Here is a 17,500-nt window from a genome sequence, read left to right as displayed (position 1 = left end):
ACATAAAAGGACTCGCATGTAAGTTTTCGGGCCGCGGGGAACATTGTCTGGTGCCCCTCTGGGTCATTGGTCGCAAATGGAGGCACTGGGCGTCTGACATACTCTTCACCTTTATCTGTCTGTAACAAGCTCCCTAAAAGCAGTCTCACGAGAGACGGACGGCCTGATACCTGAGCGTGTCTGTCAGTCCCATGTCTGAGCGTAGAGCAGTGCATGCTGGGAACACTCCGGCCCAAACCACATGACAGAAATCACCGTCCAACAAGTCTCTACTAATGGCGCTGATTAATTGGAGCCAATGTTTGGAGCCTGTTTTACACTCATTTATCTCCGTGCTCCAAGCTCTAGAGAGTCCGTCATAAACCAATTTACCACTTGTTGGAAGTGAGGGTGATTAGATTTCTCTTTGGTAAGTCGCTAATGTGGGAAAGTAATATGAATATATTGTCTCAGGTGAGCGAGGCGGAAGTAATGTGCCCACTCAGGTGAGCGAGGCGGCAATAATGTGCCCACTCAGGTGAGCGAGGCGGCAGTAATGTGCCCAGTCAGGTGAGCGAGGCGGCAGTAATGTGCCCACTCAGGTGAGCGAGGCGGCAGTAATGTGCCCAGTTTCAGGCCCCTCACTTGTTTAGTGCCCCATATTCTCAGGTCGGTCATATGCCGTCCATCCATGTTGGTAATGGGCTGGGATTCGGTGCCAGGCAGGGATTCTCCCAAGGTGAGGGCATGATGCCCTGTTCTGTACCAGGTGAGAAATGGCGGCTGGGCAGCACCTTCTGTCTTTGTATCAGTCTGACTAGTTATGGCCGCTGTTTGGCGAGAATCCCGGACGTGTTATAGAATAGGAACCTTTAGCGATATATGTGTAGAATGACCAGACTCCATTTATAGACCGAGTGAATATATTTCCCCTGTTAATGTTATGATTGGGCTAAAGCTTCATATTTATTCCTCTATTATCCTGTGTTCTTTTGATTGATTGTTTTTTTGTACCACCAGGGTGAAATCGGGCCTTCAGGCCCAAGGGGTGAAGATGGCCCAGAGGGTCCGAAGGGGCGAGGTGGTCCTAATGGAGAAACGGGTCTCCTTGGTCCTGCTGGTGAGAAGGTAAGTTATCCCTACCAGGAGAGAGTGTGATCTCCGGGTTACCTCGGCCCAGTATCGCTCTCTGTCCTCCCAATGCTTCCCGCTGGCCTCTCCCCGGGGTGGGTTCTGCAGATCCTTAGCTGGGGTCAGACCTGAATACAGTGTTAGGCGGCTGAGGGTTCACCTGGCTCAGGATATGTGACAAATGAGTCCATGGGGCGGGGGACAGCCAGGGAATCAGACGGGTTCTCCCTATTATTGCGTCTGCAGGTTGAAAGTGAGGAAATAAGCCCTCGCCCCATCATTGAACCCCGTATATCCCGCCATATCATGTCACTAACAGAACACTAAGGGAAAACGCTGACGCCGTAATTGGCTTTTTGCGCACGGATCCCTTCCAGCGTTTGTCAGGAGTTGTGAAGAACACAGTTAATGCTGGAAGTGGGATTATAATGAGAACATCAGAGATGGGAATCCATCCCCTGCTCAGAGCTCGGCTCCCATTACCTGACATATAGACGGGTGCTGGCTGGAAACCGAACAATTAAGTCGCTAATGGCCCATTTGCATTTCTGTCTGTCTGCTTCATTCCGAAGGACAATCTCGGGGGCTTATTCACGCCTTTCATAGTAGCGAGCAGTTGTTGTCACTCTGTGTCTGATGCTGTCGCTGTGTAGTCTAATTGGGAGACTCGCTTCTTCCTTGGAACTAATGTGTCTATCGAAATATGAGGCTGACTTGTTACACTGCAGCCAGATAGATCTGTACCAAGAACTACCTGGTCCCATGCCGTAACCTGGCCCTCCATGGCGAGCTCCCACTGCGCTCTAGTGTAAACGGACGCTGTCCCAGGTGCTTAATCTGCTTACTTAGAACCAGCCAAGTGTCGGCGCTCATTAGTTCCAGGAGCCTAAATAAAAAGATTTCCAAACAGAACTGTAAGCATCCGATTCTAAGACCCCACGTGGGGTCCTGTCGCCTCTGCTGTGGGCCAATGCTGTCTGATAATATACAGTATGTCTGATACAATATAGGTCACCGGCCAATGAAATAAAGGCGACTGTTGCAGGGAGATCCTTTATTTGGAAGTAACTATTGTCCAGATCTTCGATTTTGGAGATGATGGACTCCGCTCTGGAGCGTCTGTAGTAATTAGGGGATGTCCAGTATTACAGCTCCCATCAGCTATGGCTGCAGATAGGGAAATGGGGTAATATTGTCAATTTAGTTCATATTCTCAAACATCTACAGTCATTGTAAGAGCACTACATTTATAGTTATCTTAAAACTAAATCTAATTAATACTAGAATTCTTTACTTAATATCTGGTGTCACTGTGATACTATACTATTATTACAGTGTGTACAGTGTAGACGTCTTTTTTCCGGGGAGTGTGAATAGAAGGGGACATATATCACAGTGTGACCTCCGACACGTGTGGAACGTCTGCAGGGAAAACCATTACGGCTCATTACGGTGGAATCATCTATGACCGACAAATACTTTGTGATCTCCGTTCTGTTATTTTTATAAAAATTCTTAAAAGCAGCAAAATACTTTTTGTTGTTGTAGTTCTGGGAGCGGAATACGGGAACACGGGGTCCTCAGCAGATACAGTCTTATTATCAATATTTAATGACCCCGGTAATCGTTATAACCATCTGATTTTCTTTTTAGGGAAAACTCGGTGTTCCAGGATTACCCGGATACCCAGGACGACAGGGTCCAAAGGTAGCGTTCTCCAGACATCACATTATAGAAGGGCTGAAAATGCAAGTTACATACAAGTCTGTGATCCTGTATCACTGACAGCTCCTGGTGTACAATTGTGCTGTTGCCTGTACAGTTTCCTCATGGGCGGCCTCATGTTACTAGAACACTCGATCTGCAGACATAAGAAGAGGATATAACCGGAATAGGGGAAGCCGGCTCCCAGGCGTAGCTCTGTGGATGATTCTGCAGGGAGTGAGGGCTCCTCCCGGTGCATAATGTATATTTATCGTTATTCTAGGTCACGTCAAGTCACTGACTGTGTGCCACAAATGGTCGCCTAATGTAGCTAATTACATTTAGGATATAAAACCGTGCGCTGTCTTGTAATATGTCTCCCATGTCTCCGTCGCCTCCGACAACTTGTCCTGTTTATATAATTATGTTTATTTTCTCCTATTAGATATCAATAACGTTTTATTCCATTCTTCCATGAAGGGATCGATTGGCTTTCCGGGTTTCCCAGGAGCTAACGGAGAGAAAGGCACGAGAGTAAGTCCCCCACGTGGGTGTCACAATAAATAAATACGTAATGGAGTCCTGGACGCTCCCCAAAGATACAAGGGCCATAGATTAGCCTTGGAGGGCCCCAGGGCACACACCCCTTGTCACCCACTAACAGGGCAGTGCTAGATCAGGAACCGGTAGCCGTTCACCATTCCGGTTGGTATACCGGTATCACCCATGGCGCTCCGGGCCGTGCCAGGGGAGCTACAGAAACCGCCGAGTTACAAGCGTCCTAGATTCACCTCTAGCTGTGGAGACGACAATTCACATTTTTACATTTATTACGGACTCACTGTATAGTTCGCTGTAATAAGATAGAATTGAGAATCTGCCGTCATTCACTTTATATTCTTAGCCCAGTAATGGGAGACTTTACATTCATGTTCTCCTCTCAAGACTTCACCGGCTAAAATAGAACAGAGAAAATCCAATATAGCAATACGCTGAGCTGGCAAAAAGCATAAGGAATTAGCATTAAATGTCACTGATTTAATATTATTTCTGGAGCGGCTGCATAAAGCTTCCAAACGACAGATACAGACAGCAGAAAAGCTCTAATTCTCTAGTAAAATCTGCCCTGAGAGCAGTACTGCAGGCCAGGATTTCAGAGATTCCCCGAATGAGCTGAATGAAGTGCACCAACACATAGTATACAATACAAGCATTGTACACACACACATATATATATATATATATATATTATATATATAATATATATATATGGTTCTTCTTTGGGCATTAGAGAATTTCTGCATGAATAGTGTTGCAGATGTACTATGGCGTTCAGCAGTTTTGTTTTTCCTCTCTGATATTTTCCAGCCGTCACCGTGATTGAATGATTCCCGTCTCATCCCGCTCCCTACCAATACGTTATTATACAGTTCTGTTTCCTTCTCTCTTACAGGGGACCCCTGGCAAACCAGGTCCAAGGGGGCAACGAGGTCCTACGGTAAGATATTAGCAGTTTCCTCTGATAGAATGTATTCCTGTATGGTCATATAGTAATATATGCACCGTTCATTAGTGCTAATATATGTGCTGTGCTTCCTTAAGGGTCCACGTGGTGAAAGAGGTCCAAGGGGTACGACAGGAAAGCCAGGCCCGAAGGTGAGCGTTGTTCTGTGGCCGACGTCGGCTCTCACGTCCGTAATGTGTATATAACGCTGGGGTGTAATAAGAGGAGGGAATGGGGTTCGGATTCCTCCTAAGGAGACCTAATATAACTCGCGGCATTGATGGGACTACAAGTTCCGTACAGATTTTATAGCAAATTTCTTATGTGCCGCGATAGATTTATAGTATAGCGAGGTCATTACGCAGCCATATATCCGGTGATGGGCTGAGGTTTGTAAGGACCCCCGGTAGATCCAATTGTAAGAGTCTGACGAAACAATGTTATACAATATAGGCGCATTTGGAGAATGGTTTTACTGGTGACCGCATTAAGATTGGGGTGCACTGGGTGATTTCCATAGCCCCGCCCAGCCTGCATAGATAATGATGTTCCGTTGGGTATAGTACAAGCTGCAGAGAGCCAGTGATCTGGATAAATTCGGTAGCGCTCTTCCAGATTTATATCACTGACACCCATCACACATGCTAATCAGTATCTTCCATTCCTCTGTATTGCAGGGTAACTCCGGAGGGGATGGCCCAGCAGGTCCTCCTGGTGAAAGGGTAAGATGTTTTATTCTAATTAGATGGGCGTGGCATGGATAGGCCTGGGCGTGGTTTCAGTAGATGGGGTGTCGCCTCATTTACATAACTTTTCCATTTGAGAATGTTGTGTTAGGACCAATATTCAGCTTCCAAGTGTTTTTATCACAATGCAGAGTTACATTTTCTAGGACCCCGGGATCTGTTGCAGCCATTGGTAACCCCCCCATTGCGTTATCCTGTCTGATTGTTATATGTGAACTGTACGGACAGAATACAGATTCTTCTCCTCCGTAATGAGACGATCACAGGCAGCAGCTGTAGGCTCCTCTTTTTGGGATCCCGCATAGCCCCCTATAGCTGTAACAGTCCCCCCCCCTCTCTACACTGACTGGTACAATACAGATGCTGGTGCCCCTGCCGCCATGTCAGTGGGAAGGGAATAGCAATGACACCCGCTTGTTACGCCAAGTAGTAAGAGAGGGGAGTGGGGGGTGGGACAGTTACAGCTATAAGGGGTCCCGGCATATCTGGTGAGCGGTGCTTAGAAGGGAAATTCGCGGTCTTATTTTTGGAACTTTGCCTTAAAATTCTTCTTTTGGAGCTGCGTTCTAGAAGTTAAAATTAAAAAACAAAAGCATACTTACCTTCTATACCATAGTAAATATTTATATATAGCATATATTATGTGTAAGACCAGGTCTTCTTATTTATAATGACACCAAATGCAAGATTTAAAGATGATATGTTCTGCGCTGTCAGGCTGGGAAATGGCAGCTTGCCCCCTGGTTTGGAGAAATGTTTGGAGATAACAGTTTGCTGAGCACTAGATACGTACAATGATTTTATCACCATGGTTATTAATCCTAGCGCAGAAAACGCCACGGTCCGTTCCTCACATCGCGCCTTTTCCTGGTTCAGAGAAAGAGGAACAATCTGAGTGTTCTGGTCCAGATATAGATTGTAGCGCGATCGTTCTGATACGTTACCACGGTGTAGGCGCACAGCCAGAGCCGGGCATCCATTATAATCCTTAAGGCTTAGGGATATCTCAGGGATATAAGAGTCAGTATCTGGTGACATAATGCTGCAGTATTATCATTCATCTTCTATTAATGCCGGGATCTGTCAGTGTCCATATCTTTCCTATAGACACGGTCCAGTCATTCATGATGCTGTTACCTACGTAAGCCAGTTTTCTTAGCGCCCATTGCACAGATTCGCACTGTGCGTACCCACAAAGAAAGCAGATGCCAATGCAGACTTTTGTGTTTCTGGCGCTTTCCCTTTTCTTCCGACTAGCGATGCGGATCAGGGGAGGGGCTGCCTGGCGGAGGCCGAGTACCATTCTGGCGTTCTCGCTGACCTGTAGAGACGCCTTTGCCCACCTGGTGAGAGGCGTATCTTTTGCACCTGGCGCACATGAGATACAGTATATACGGCTCTGCATATGGGTGGAAATAAGTGTTTATTAGAGCAATTCATCCCTATTTTGCTACCAACTCAGCTGCCCCAAAATATCAATAATTAGAATATATTGGGAGGACCAGGCGGAGTTGGAGAATGGGGGCGCTGGAGGGGAGCTACAGTAGCTACATATTTTTTTCGGGCCGTTTACACTCCGGAAATGAGTCAGCAGCTCTACGGAATGAGGAACATTGGGGGCAATGACACCGTCCTTCATCCATTGTTCTCTGCGGAGCTTCCAAACTTTTCAGATCTCCACAAAAGGGAGGAACCTCGGGACGTAGGTGTCTCAATGAATAAGCCGTCATATACGCCGTCACCTGTTCATAAATACAGTATGTGTCACGAATGAGATTAATGGTTCATTTAGCATCAAATACAACCAAACCCAACTAAGAGAGAGGTTGTGAGAGCTATCTCTTCCCATCTAAGCCGTGGTTTGGAACTAACGGAAACAGGAACACAAACGAAGCCTTTGCGTAACTAAAAACAGGTAGAACTTCAACTGCATGGTTCCGTCCAACATAGCTGCAAGGCCGGCTAGAACAATGGGGCATACCTGGCATCAATCATGGCATTGGGGGGGCATACAGGCTGGACTTGGTCTGGCGCCAGTCATGGCATTGGGGGCATACAAACTGGGCTTGTTCTGGCATCAGTCATGGCAGCATGGTGCCGTGAGTAAATTAACCCTGTACAATGTAGCCAGTAGGTTCTTGCGTGTTAGAAAATGTTCTAATTAAATTAGAACATGCAGTTTGAGCTCCGTGCTAGAATACTTCCGCCTGTGCTACCATGTCTGAGAGGCTGAATTGTGCATACCATCCATAACCTGACATACATTCCTGCCCATTCATTGCTTGTAGCTGTATCATTGTGTGAGGCAATCCCGTGCTTTCCATTGACCCGTGGGTCTAGCTTGACAACTTATAACTGCGGGACATTCTGAAAGCGCCATGTTCTACGCTCAGCATGTGGTACCATAACGCCTCATCCATCCGCTCCTTATATTCCGTCAGTGACCCGCTCCTGGCTTCAGTTCCAGCTTTCAGAAGCAGCATTGCCCGTGCATGTAGCAGAAGACTTCTGTTGTTCATAGCTGGGTAAAAACATTTTTTTTTTATTTATTTAGTATGTAACTCAACTTTCTGTTATCACAGGGACCACCCGGACCTCAAGGACCCACTGGATTTCCAGGACCGAAGGGCCCCCCTGTAAGTAAATAAATCACAAAAACTCTAATTTCATGCCAGTAAAGTAGGGTAAAAAAAAAAAAACATATATTCAAAAATATCGCTCAGAATTTATCAAAAATCAAGAGAATAGTTTCTTTGAAATTTTTAATCATTATTGTTGACTAGTCGGGCGCTGGACAGTCAGAGGTACAAACCAGTCAGAATTTAATCGCTCATAAGAGAACAAGCACAGATGAGGTTGATGCGGGGTAGGAAGGGACCTGCTCGCGGGAGCTTACAGTCTAGAGGGAGCATTGCCGAGACAGTAGGAGCTAGTGGCACGCAGACAGGAGATGGCACTGCAGTGGGTTCTATCAGGTGGAGGTAGGAGAGGCTTTGGGGAAGAAATTAGTTCTGAGACTGAGGGATAGGAGGTTGGGGAAGAGTCCGGGCTGGGTGGGGTGTGAGAATTCTTGTTAATGTCTTGGATGTGTTTGATAAAAGACTACCGGCTCTCACCACGTTTCTTCTACACTTTCAGGGTCCACCAGGGAAAGACGGACTTCCCGGCCATCCTGGGCAGAGAGGTGAAACTGTGAGTACTCCATATTGGGTCATCTCGTCCTTACGTCTGACTGTCGCCGGAGGTGCGATTGCTGGAGACCATTCCCTGCAGATGAGGAGATGTCGCCTAACTTTTCAGCACAGGGCGTGTGTCTCTTCAGCTACATGGAAGGGTCTACAGAAATCCCCCCTATTACTCCGGCCCAGTCAGAGTAACGATGATTCCGTAGGGCCGGTATTGCGAATTACTCGGAGATGACACTTGGTGCAAAAGCATCAGCGCATTCACCGACTAAAGCGCCCCGAGGAGAGGATACGATGGGGTTATTTATAGCGATCACGTATGTATCACTCAGTCACACAAACACGTTTCTCATCCCATGACAAGATCACGAGATGTTACTAGCGCTTTCCACACAGCGTTCCGGGTGTGAAGACACTCTGGGAACCTGACGTGGAAATGTGTAACCTCACCATTACCTAGCAGCGTAAGGCTCCACGGCCGTCTTAACCATTAATCTATAGCCGCTCATAGCTTGGCCCCATGTTACACATATATATGGGACATCCTGGTAGGACGTATAACGCGCTGCTTCAGGCCTTTGCTCAGCCTCGCTCCTGGCTGTGCGCACTCTCTCACTGGACGTATGTATGCGGCAGGGCGTAGAAGTACAGTCGGTGTGACAATCGTATATCTGTGTTTTTCCTGATAACTTTCTCCATTCTTGAAGATCCTTCTGTCAAAAATGTGTTCTTAGGAAATATATGTTTGTGCTAAAGCTGCGCAGTGTCACGTGCGGCCCCTATGGGAGGAGGTCAGAGATTCACGTTACTTTAACTAAATTGAAAACAGATTAAGTGTGATCAAACCCCCCTCCCTTCCAGCAGCCAATCAGGTGACGGAAAACTTGGCACCAAGTTCTGAACTTATTACTATTATGTTATAGTCCTGTATTCACTGATTGCATTATCCCGGCCTAACGTTATATAGTTCAGAATCTTGAAGGGGGATTTTATACTTAAATGATACGGTAGAATTGGGATTAATAGAGCAGAATTATACATGAATTATGGGAGTGGCGTCCCGTACATTCACCCTTTACAGTGTGGTATATTGGTATTGGAGGGCAGATGTACCAAGCCTCAGAGAGAGAGGAAGTGGAGAAGTTGCCAAAGCAACCAATCAGCTTCTAGCTATCATTTCATAGACTGTGCTAGATACATGACAGCTACAAGCTGATTGGGCGCTTTTGCAACTTCTCCGCGTTATCTCTCTCCAAGCTTTGATACACCTCCCCCTCTGTCACGTATATTCTTTCAATGAAAAGCGTTCCATGTCTTAGTGGTAAGGTAGGTTTGGGACGGCTCTGTAAGTAGCCAACACTGGGGGGGGGGGAGGTATATGTACTAAAGTGCAGGGTTATTAGAAGTGGAGGTGTTTCCCATAGCAACCAATCAGATCCTAGCTTTTATCTTCTAGAAGGTGCTGGATAAATGATAAGTACAATCTGGTTGCTATGGGCAACATCTCCACTTCTAAAACCCTGCATTTTAGTAAATATACTCCTGAGTCTCATCCAAGTACAAGACCTCTATGGCTGCATTGTAATTAATGCCAATAATTCACTGCTGATTGTATTTCAGAGCCAGCGGTAAGTCTCACTGTGAATCCCCCCCTGATATGCGTCCCCCTCCTCCCTCCTCATGTCTTGTCCCTTATTCTAATTTGCTGTCCCTAGTAGTCCTTTAGATCTTCTGAGTTACATAGAAGAAGTTACTGACTGCAGGCACACAGGTATTTCCTCCTTCCGTGTCCTCGGTCACCCATGTTGTATGATGGAGCCGGCCCATCTCTCTGTGTAATCCTTATATAATAAGCGTGTTCCAGGCATATCCAGAGATACCGTGACCTCTTCCTATCTCTACATCCCTGTGCGTGTCATCTCCTCTTGTACGTACGAGGGTCTTCCAGAGCAGCAGTGACCGTCCCACCCCACCAGAGTCCAGGCACCTCTACCTCAACTCACCTTGTCTATTCCTGTCACCAGGGCTTCCAAGGCAAGACGGGCCCTCCGGGTCCACCGGGCGTTGTCGGCCCCCAGGTAAGTCACCGCTTTGTGCTATCAGTCAGGGGAAGCAGCGGCTCTTTCATATAACGTGCATGAAGTCATTTCACAGATCTTTGATGTGTATTGGAAATGTATCTCAGGGGGGGAGGGGGTTCCCTGGGCTGTGATCTCCGGCCAGCTCCGTTCATCTCCACCTCATCTGCTATCAGGTGTAATTAGTGGCTGCAGCCAGATCAGATACCATCCTGTGACGGGATCTTGTATCTGAAGTCTCAGGTTTGCCTTAGGCCATGTTGGTTCCCTGGTCAGGACCCCTCTTGGCAGGACCATTGCTGGAGCCCCACCCGCTTAGCGTTGTGATATGAGGACGTTTTCTCCACAGTCCCTGATATGATAAAACGCGCTAATTCCCATTGCGGCTGTCTGTAGGGTCCTACTGGAGAGACAGGTCCGATGGGTGAAAGAGGGCATCCAGGCCCTCCAGGGCCACCCGGCGAGCAAGGATTACCTGGCCTGGCGGGAAAAGAAGGATCCAAGGTGGGTAACGATAGACGCAGGGGGTACATACAGTAGAGGTTCCTGACTTCACATAGCCAGAGAATAAGGTCGTCTCTGTCTCTTTGTGTTTCAGGGAGACCCTGGCCCAGCAGGCCTTCCCGGCAAGGATGGACCCCCAGGTTTAAGGGGTTTCAGCGGTGAAAGAGGACTTCCCGGCCCAATTGTGAGTACAGCATCCTGGCAGAATGGAAGCCTGTAGACCTGGGCCTGTTATGCCTGGATATAGCCGACATCTTTTATAAAATAAATTAAAACTTTATATATATATTTTTTTTTTCTGTAGGGATCTCCTGGATTGAAAGGCAACGAAGGACCCCCGGGACCGCCCGGCCCTGCTGTAAGTGTTTATGTGCGATTAGATTATCTGCTCCGGGACGGGAGATCTTGCTGTCGGGTGTAAATACGAGGTAACAGGAAAGGTACCGTATAGGCAACGAGGGGGGGGCTGTGTAGACTGTAAAAGTACGCTGCAAAGTTGTTAGTAATTCTCTCAGCACCTTTGAGATTAATTAGGAAGAGAAAAATAAAACGTGTCCATTCGTAGCGCACAGTAATGAATTTGCAGGTTAAAACAGTGAATTCATTAATTTGGAATTGGTGCAGAGGAGGAAATGATTTTGCATGCGCAGAAAGCGGCTCCTCGCCGGTAGCTGCGTTATGGGAAATCATTTCTCTTATTTGCCTTGTTCAATCTCTTTCTGAGACTTAAATTGGCAACTTTGTAAAGGATTTACAGCAAAGAAAGAAAATTAGATTTTAATTGCAACAAAATTACAATTTGAACCACGTCTGTAGCGGGGGGGCCATGCGGACGGAGCGTTAGATATTGCAGCACTTTCACGCGCAGCCGCGGTCTGATCATTTCTTATAACGGAATTGTTACTTTGTGTGTCCGCCACTACGTCACACGTTCCCTGGTTTCTTCCTCTATAGGGTTCTCCTGGGGAAAGAGGCGCAGCCGGTCCGGCCGGGCCAATCGGACTACCAGGAAGACCAGGTCCTCAAGGACCACCCGGTCCTGCCGGTGAAAAGGGGACTCCAGTAAGTAAATGTCTTCCTCTAGTTACAAAGGAGCGGCGCCTCTATGAGAAGCTTTTCCTATGATTATTCTACTGTAGACATTACTGCCGCCATATTTATATATCTGTGTTGTGACTGGTATAGTAGGTATTACCGCCGGCCGCATGTTCAAATCCTGACAGCGGCAGCCCGACAAGGGTGAAGATCCCGATCGTCCCTAAGGTAAGTATCGCTAACCTAATTCCCCCCCCCCCCCTAACCCTAACCTCCCTTAGGGGTGCCTAACCCTAATCCTCCCCCCCAGTGTCTAACCCTAATCCCCCCTCTAAGTGCCTAAACCTAACACCCCCTTCCCCGCAGCCTAAGTCTAAGTCCCCCGGGAGGGTGCCTAACCCTAACCTCCCCCTGGGGGCGCCTAAGCCTAACCCCCCCTTCCCCTAGCCTAAACCTAATACTCCTGGGGGGGTGCCTATCCCTAAGTCCTAAACCTAACCCCCCCCCTCCCCGCAGCTGTCCGCGCCCGGCTTACCTTCATTCGGTATGCCAGGCATCGGTCTCCGGCGTCTGGTTAATGACAGGCGTCAAGTTTTCGACGCCTGTCATTAGTACCACGCCGGGATTAGAAAGTCTGGAAGCCGGCGGTCGGCATTTAGACCGTCGGCTTCCAAACTACATCCCGTTGTGACAGCCAGTGATTTACAGCAGAGTGTTGAATGTATATTACTTTCTTGTGATGCTCGTTTTCCTTAGGAAGATGTCTGTGACGGCTTGCAGTACCATTTGCGACCTACAGGTGTCACTCTGACTACTGATGGCTGCAGAGAGAATTGGTCACCGGCTAATTCTTATTTAAGGGCTACAAAAAAGCTTTGTGATTTATAATATCATGATCCTCACCAGCCTGCAAATCTGATCCAACAAATAATACACAATACTTACATTTTATTATTAGGATATAATTACCCTCTCTCTCTCTTTGGGCCGTATTCAATTGCCGGCCGAAAGTCCCGAACTTTTCACATGCCGGACTTTCCGCCGTCATCGCTAGTTTTGCCTCCGGAAAAGTATCGCGCTCGTCCCCGCTATTCTCCCTATTCAATTGCAAAGGACGCGAGAACACGTCCCGGTGAAAGTCAAATCGTGAAAAGTCCTGTCAGGTTTGGGGAAATCAACCTGACACCCCCCAAAAGATGCACTGACATAGGGGGTCACTATGGATAACCCCGAATAGCCCTGCTGAAGGTATTTGGGGTACTTAAATGGTCTCAATAGGTGCTACTTGGCGTATTTGCATATGGGGTGAAGAATAGCATTTAGCAATACTTTTACTTCAAAATCACTAGTCCCAGCTAATTTGGGGTACCTGCAAATGGGGGCTAGCATATTTAAAAGTTGCTAAAGTTGAAGTTTTATAAACCATGAAAAATCCACCTGCTGCAAACTCCTGCAAAGAAATAAAACACCTGGGGCGTACGCGGGGAACTTGGGGACCCCCTGGAGTCTATTTCGCTAGTTTGTTTGTTTGTCGCCCAACTTTGCACTTTTTCGCCCCCAAAACGAAAGTACTTTTTTGGGATGTTCTAATGTTTTTGGCTTTTTTTTTGACGCAGTTTACCTTTGGGGGACTGTCCTAGCACTGCACGGGGGTTCCCGCAACTTTGTACCCCTAAACCTGAAAACTGCACTTTTTTCCGCCTCCTTTCAGAGGTGAATCTTGTCCGCCTATCTGAATGCATTGACTTTCCACTTAGGCGAAAAGTCATTGCAATTGAATTGGGCGGAAAGTTTCTGACAGACGAAATGAGGTCATCGGCGAGAACTTTTCGCCGGCAATTGAATACGACCCTTTGTTGGAAAATTGTTATACTTTCATCTACTTCTTACCCCCCCACCAGGGCACCAAACACTTGGTTTCTTATGTTCTGTTACAGATCTGGGTGTTATGGTCGCTAATGTAGCAATGTATATTATCCATGTCCTTATCCTATATGTTCTATAAGTCACTGGTCCCCTATTTGTTTATGTTCTGTGTAAGGCACTGCGGAACACTTGTGGCGCCATATATATAAATGATGGTGATGAATTACAGTCAGTGTTCTGATGAATGAGATTACAATCAGACACGAATCCCTTGTTGGTCAGCATCGGTCTTGCCCTGTATGATGCAGGTTTTTGGAAGTGGATCATCTTTAGGTAAAAGGGGTTTCGGAGGATTTACCATAGAAGGATGGACACGTTACAGTGTTACAGCCGCTGACACTGCAATGTAGCGTTTCTCACGCAGATGGACTCGCAGTCGCACACAGGATATAAGCATGCTGCAGCCGCTGACACTGTAACGTAGCGTTTCTCACGCAGATGCACAAGCAGTCGCACACAGAATATAAGCATGCTGCAGCCGCTGACACTGTAACGTAGCGTTTCTCACGCAGATGGACTCGCAGTCGCACACAGAATATAGGCATGCTGCAGCCGCTGACACTGCAATGTAGCGTTTCTCACGCAGATGCACCTGCAGTCGCACACAGAATATAAGCATGCTGCAGCCGCTGACACTGTAACGTAGCGTTTCTCACGCAGATGGACTCGCAGTCGCACACAGAATGTAGGCATGCTGCAGCCGCTGACACTGCAATGTAGCGTTTCTCGCGCAGATAGACTCGTAGTCGCACACAGAATGTAGGCATACTGCAGCCGCTGACACTGTAATGTAGCGTTTCTCACGCAGATGCACCCGCAGTCGCACACAGAATATAAGCATGCTGCAGCCGCTGTGACACTGTAATGTAGCGTTTCTCACGCAGATGCACCCGCAGTCGCACACAGAATATAGGCATGCTGCAGCCGCTGACACTGTAATGTAGCGTTTCTCACGCAGATGGACTCGCAGTCGCACACAGAATATAGGCATGCTGCAGCCGCTGACACTGTAATGTAGCGTTTCTCACGCAGATGCACCCGCAGACGCACACAGAATATAGGCATGCTGCAGCCGCTGTGACACTGTAACGTAGCGTTTCTCACGCAGATGCACCCGCAGTCGCACACAGAATATAGGCATGCTGCAGCCGCTGTGACACTGTAATGTAGCGTTTCTCACGCAGATGGACTCGCAGTCGCACACAGAATATAGGCATGCTGCAGCCGCTGTGCCACTGTAACGTAGCGTTTCTCATGCAGATGCACCCGCAGTCGCACACAGAATATAGGCATGCTGCAGCCGCTGTGACACTGTAATGTAGCGTTTCTCACGCAGATGGACTCGCAGTCGCACACAGAATATAGGCATGCTGCAGCCGCTGTGCCACTGTAACGTAGCGTTTCTCATGCAGATGCACCCGCAGTCGCACACAGAATATAGGCATGCTGCAGCTGCTGTGACACTGTAATGTAGCGTTTCTCACGCAGATGGACTCGCAGTCACACACAGAATATAGGCATGCTGCAGCCGCTGTGACACTGTAATGTAGCGTTTCTCACGCAGATGCACCCGCAGTCGCACACAGAATATAGGCATGCTGCAGCCGCTGACACTGTAATGTAGCGTTTCTCACGCAGATGCACCCGCAGTCGCACACAGAATATAGGCATGCTGCAGCCGCTGACACTGTAATGTAGCGTTTCTCACGCAGACGCACCTGCAGACGCACACAGAATATAGGCATGCTGCAGCCGCTGACACTGCAATGTAGCGTTTCTCACGCAGATGCACCCGCAGTCGCACACAGAATATAAGCATGCTGCAGCCGCTGTGACACTGTAACGTAGCGTTTCTCACGCAGACGGACTCGCAGTCGCACACAGAATATAGGCATGCTGCAGCCGCTGTGACACTGTAACGTGGCGTTTCTCACGCAGATGGACTCGCAGTCGCACACAGAATATAAGCATGCTGCAGCCGCTGACACTTTAATGTAGCTTTTCTCACGCAGATGCACCCGCAGTCGCACACAGAATATAAGCATGCTGCAGTCGCTGACACTGTAATGTAGCGTTTCTCACGCAGATGGACTCGCAGTCGCACACAGAATATAAGCATGCTGCAGCCGCTGACACTGTAATGTAGCGTTTCTCACGCAGATGGACTCGCAGTCGCACACAGAATATAAGCATGCTGCAGCCGCTGACACTGTAATGTAGCGTTTCTCACGCAGATGCACCTGCAGTCGCACACAGAATATAGGCATGCTGCAGCCGCTGACACTGTAACGTAGCGTTTCTCACGCAGATGGACTCCCAGTCGCACACAGAATATAAGCATGCTGCAGCCGCTGACACTGCAATGTAGCGTTTCTCACGCAGATGCACCCGCAGTCGCACAAAGAATATAAGCATGCTGCAGCCGTTGACACTGTAACGTAGCGTTTCTCACGCAGATGGACTCGCAGTCGCACACAGAATATAGGCATACCGCATATTGTGAGTCCTATTCGCATCGCTGTGTGCCTAAGATGCACTGTAAGATAAAAAGTCGCACGAAAAGACGCTTAGCGCTACCGAGTCACACGGAGCTCCCGTGTTTTGTGTAACATGACTGAATATATGGATTGCAAGGCTTTGTATAATGGCAAATGTAATACAGGGCAGCACTCCTACAATGGCAACATGGAGCATAGGACAGCATTGGCACAGGGTATGTAGGTCATAGGAGAGCGCAGGACAGCATTGGTACACGGTATGTAGGGGCATAGGAGTGCGCAGGACAGCATTGGTACAGGGTATGTAGGTGCATAGGAGAGCGCAGGACAGCGTTGGTACAGGGTATGTAGGTGCATAGGAGAGCACAGGACAGCGTTGGTACAGGGTCTGTAGGGGCATAGGACAGCATTGGTACAGGGTCTGTAGGGGCATAGGACAGCATTGGTACAGGGTCTGTAGGGGCATAGGACAGCATTGGTACAGGGTCTGTAGGGGCATAGGAGACCGCAGGACAGCACTGGTACACCAGCGGTATGTAGGGGCATGGGAGAGCGCAGGATAGCACTGGTACACCGGCAGTATGTAGGGGCATAGGAGAGCGCAGGACAGCACTGGTTGGTACACCGGCAGTATGTAAGGGCATGGGAGAGCACAGGACAGCACTGGTACACTGGCAGTATGTAGGGGCATAGGAGAGCACAGGACAGCACTGGTACACTGGCAGTATGTAGGGGCATAGGAGAGCACAGGGCAGCACTGGTACACGGGCAGTATGTAGGGGCATGGGAGAGCACAGGACAGCACTGGTACACTGGCAGTATGTAGGGGCATAGGAGAGCACAGGACAGCAGTGGTACACCGGCGGTATGTAGGGGCATAGGAGAGGTACACCGGCAGTATGTAGGGGCATAGGAGAGTGCAGGACAGCACCGGTACACCGGCGGTGTGTAGGGGCATAGGAGAGCGCAGGACAGCGCTGGTACATCGGCAGTATGTAGGGGCATAGGAGAGCGCAGGACAGCACTGGTACACCGGCGGTATGTAGGGGCATAGGAGAGCGCAGGATAGCATCGGTACACCGGTGGTATGTAGGGGCATGGAAGAGCGCAGGACAGCACCGGTACACCGGCGGTATGTAGGGGCATAGGAGAGCGCAGGACAGCACCGGTACACCGGCGGTATGTAGGGGCATAGGAGAGCGCAGGACAG

General features: G+C 48.5%; 1 protein-coding gene across 3 annotated transcripts in view; it reads left to right on the top strand.

Moving 5' to 3' along the window:
- Nucleotides 1–17,500, top strand: part of COL5A1 (collagen type V alpha 1 chain) — a 221,930-nt gene that overhangs the window by 149,558 nt on the left and 54,872 nt on the right. For all 3 annotated transcript variants that reach the window (XR_015871843.1, XM_088453033.1, XM_088453032.1), the window contains exons 30-42: nucleotides 1,000–1,107; nucleotides 2,764–2,817; nucleotides 3,295–3,348; nucleotides 4,268–4,312; nucleotides 4,417–4,470; nucleotides 4,996–5,040; nucleotides 7,647–7,700; nucleotides 8,203–8,256; nucleotides 10,274–10,327; nucleotides 10,724–10,831; nucleotides 10,926–11,015; nucleotides 11,136–11,189; nucleotides 11,786–11,893. Coding sequence is in view for 2 of the 3 variants with exons in the window: in XM_088453033.1 (XP_088309159.1) it covers nucleotides 1,000–1,107; nucleotides 2,764–2,817; nucleotides 3,295–3,348; nucleotides 4,268–4,312; nucleotides 4,417–4,470; nucleotides 4,996–5,040; nucleotides 7,647–7,700; nucleotides 8,203–8,256; nucleotides 10,274–10,327; nucleotides 10,724–10,831; nucleotides 10,926–11,015; nucleotides 11,136–11,189; nucleotides 11,786–11,893 (882 nt within the window). In the remaining variant the exon portion in view is untranslated. The remainder of the gene's footprint in view (nucleotides 1–999; nucleotides 1,108–2,763; nucleotides 2,818–3,294; nucleotides 3,349–4,267; nucleotides 4,313–4,416; nucleotides 4,471–4,995; nucleotides 5,041–7,646; nucleotides 7,701–8,202; nucleotides 8,257–10,273; nucleotides 10,328–10,723; nucleotides 10,832–10,925; nucleotides 11,016–11,135; nucleotides 11,190–11,785; nucleotides 11,894–17,500) is intronic.

This window comes from Taudactylus pleione, unplaced genomic scaffold, assembly GCF_031769625.1.
Source record: "Taudactylus pleione unplaced genomic scaffold, aTauple2 ptg000566l, whole genome shotgun sequence".
Classification (NCBI taxonomy): domain Eukaryota; kingdom Metazoa; phylum Chordata; class Amphibia; order Anura; family Myobatrachidae; genus Taudactylus; species Taudactylus pleione.
The sequence above is the reverse complement of the archived record's forward strand: the minus strand, read 5'-3'. Positions and strand labels throughout refer to the sequence as shown.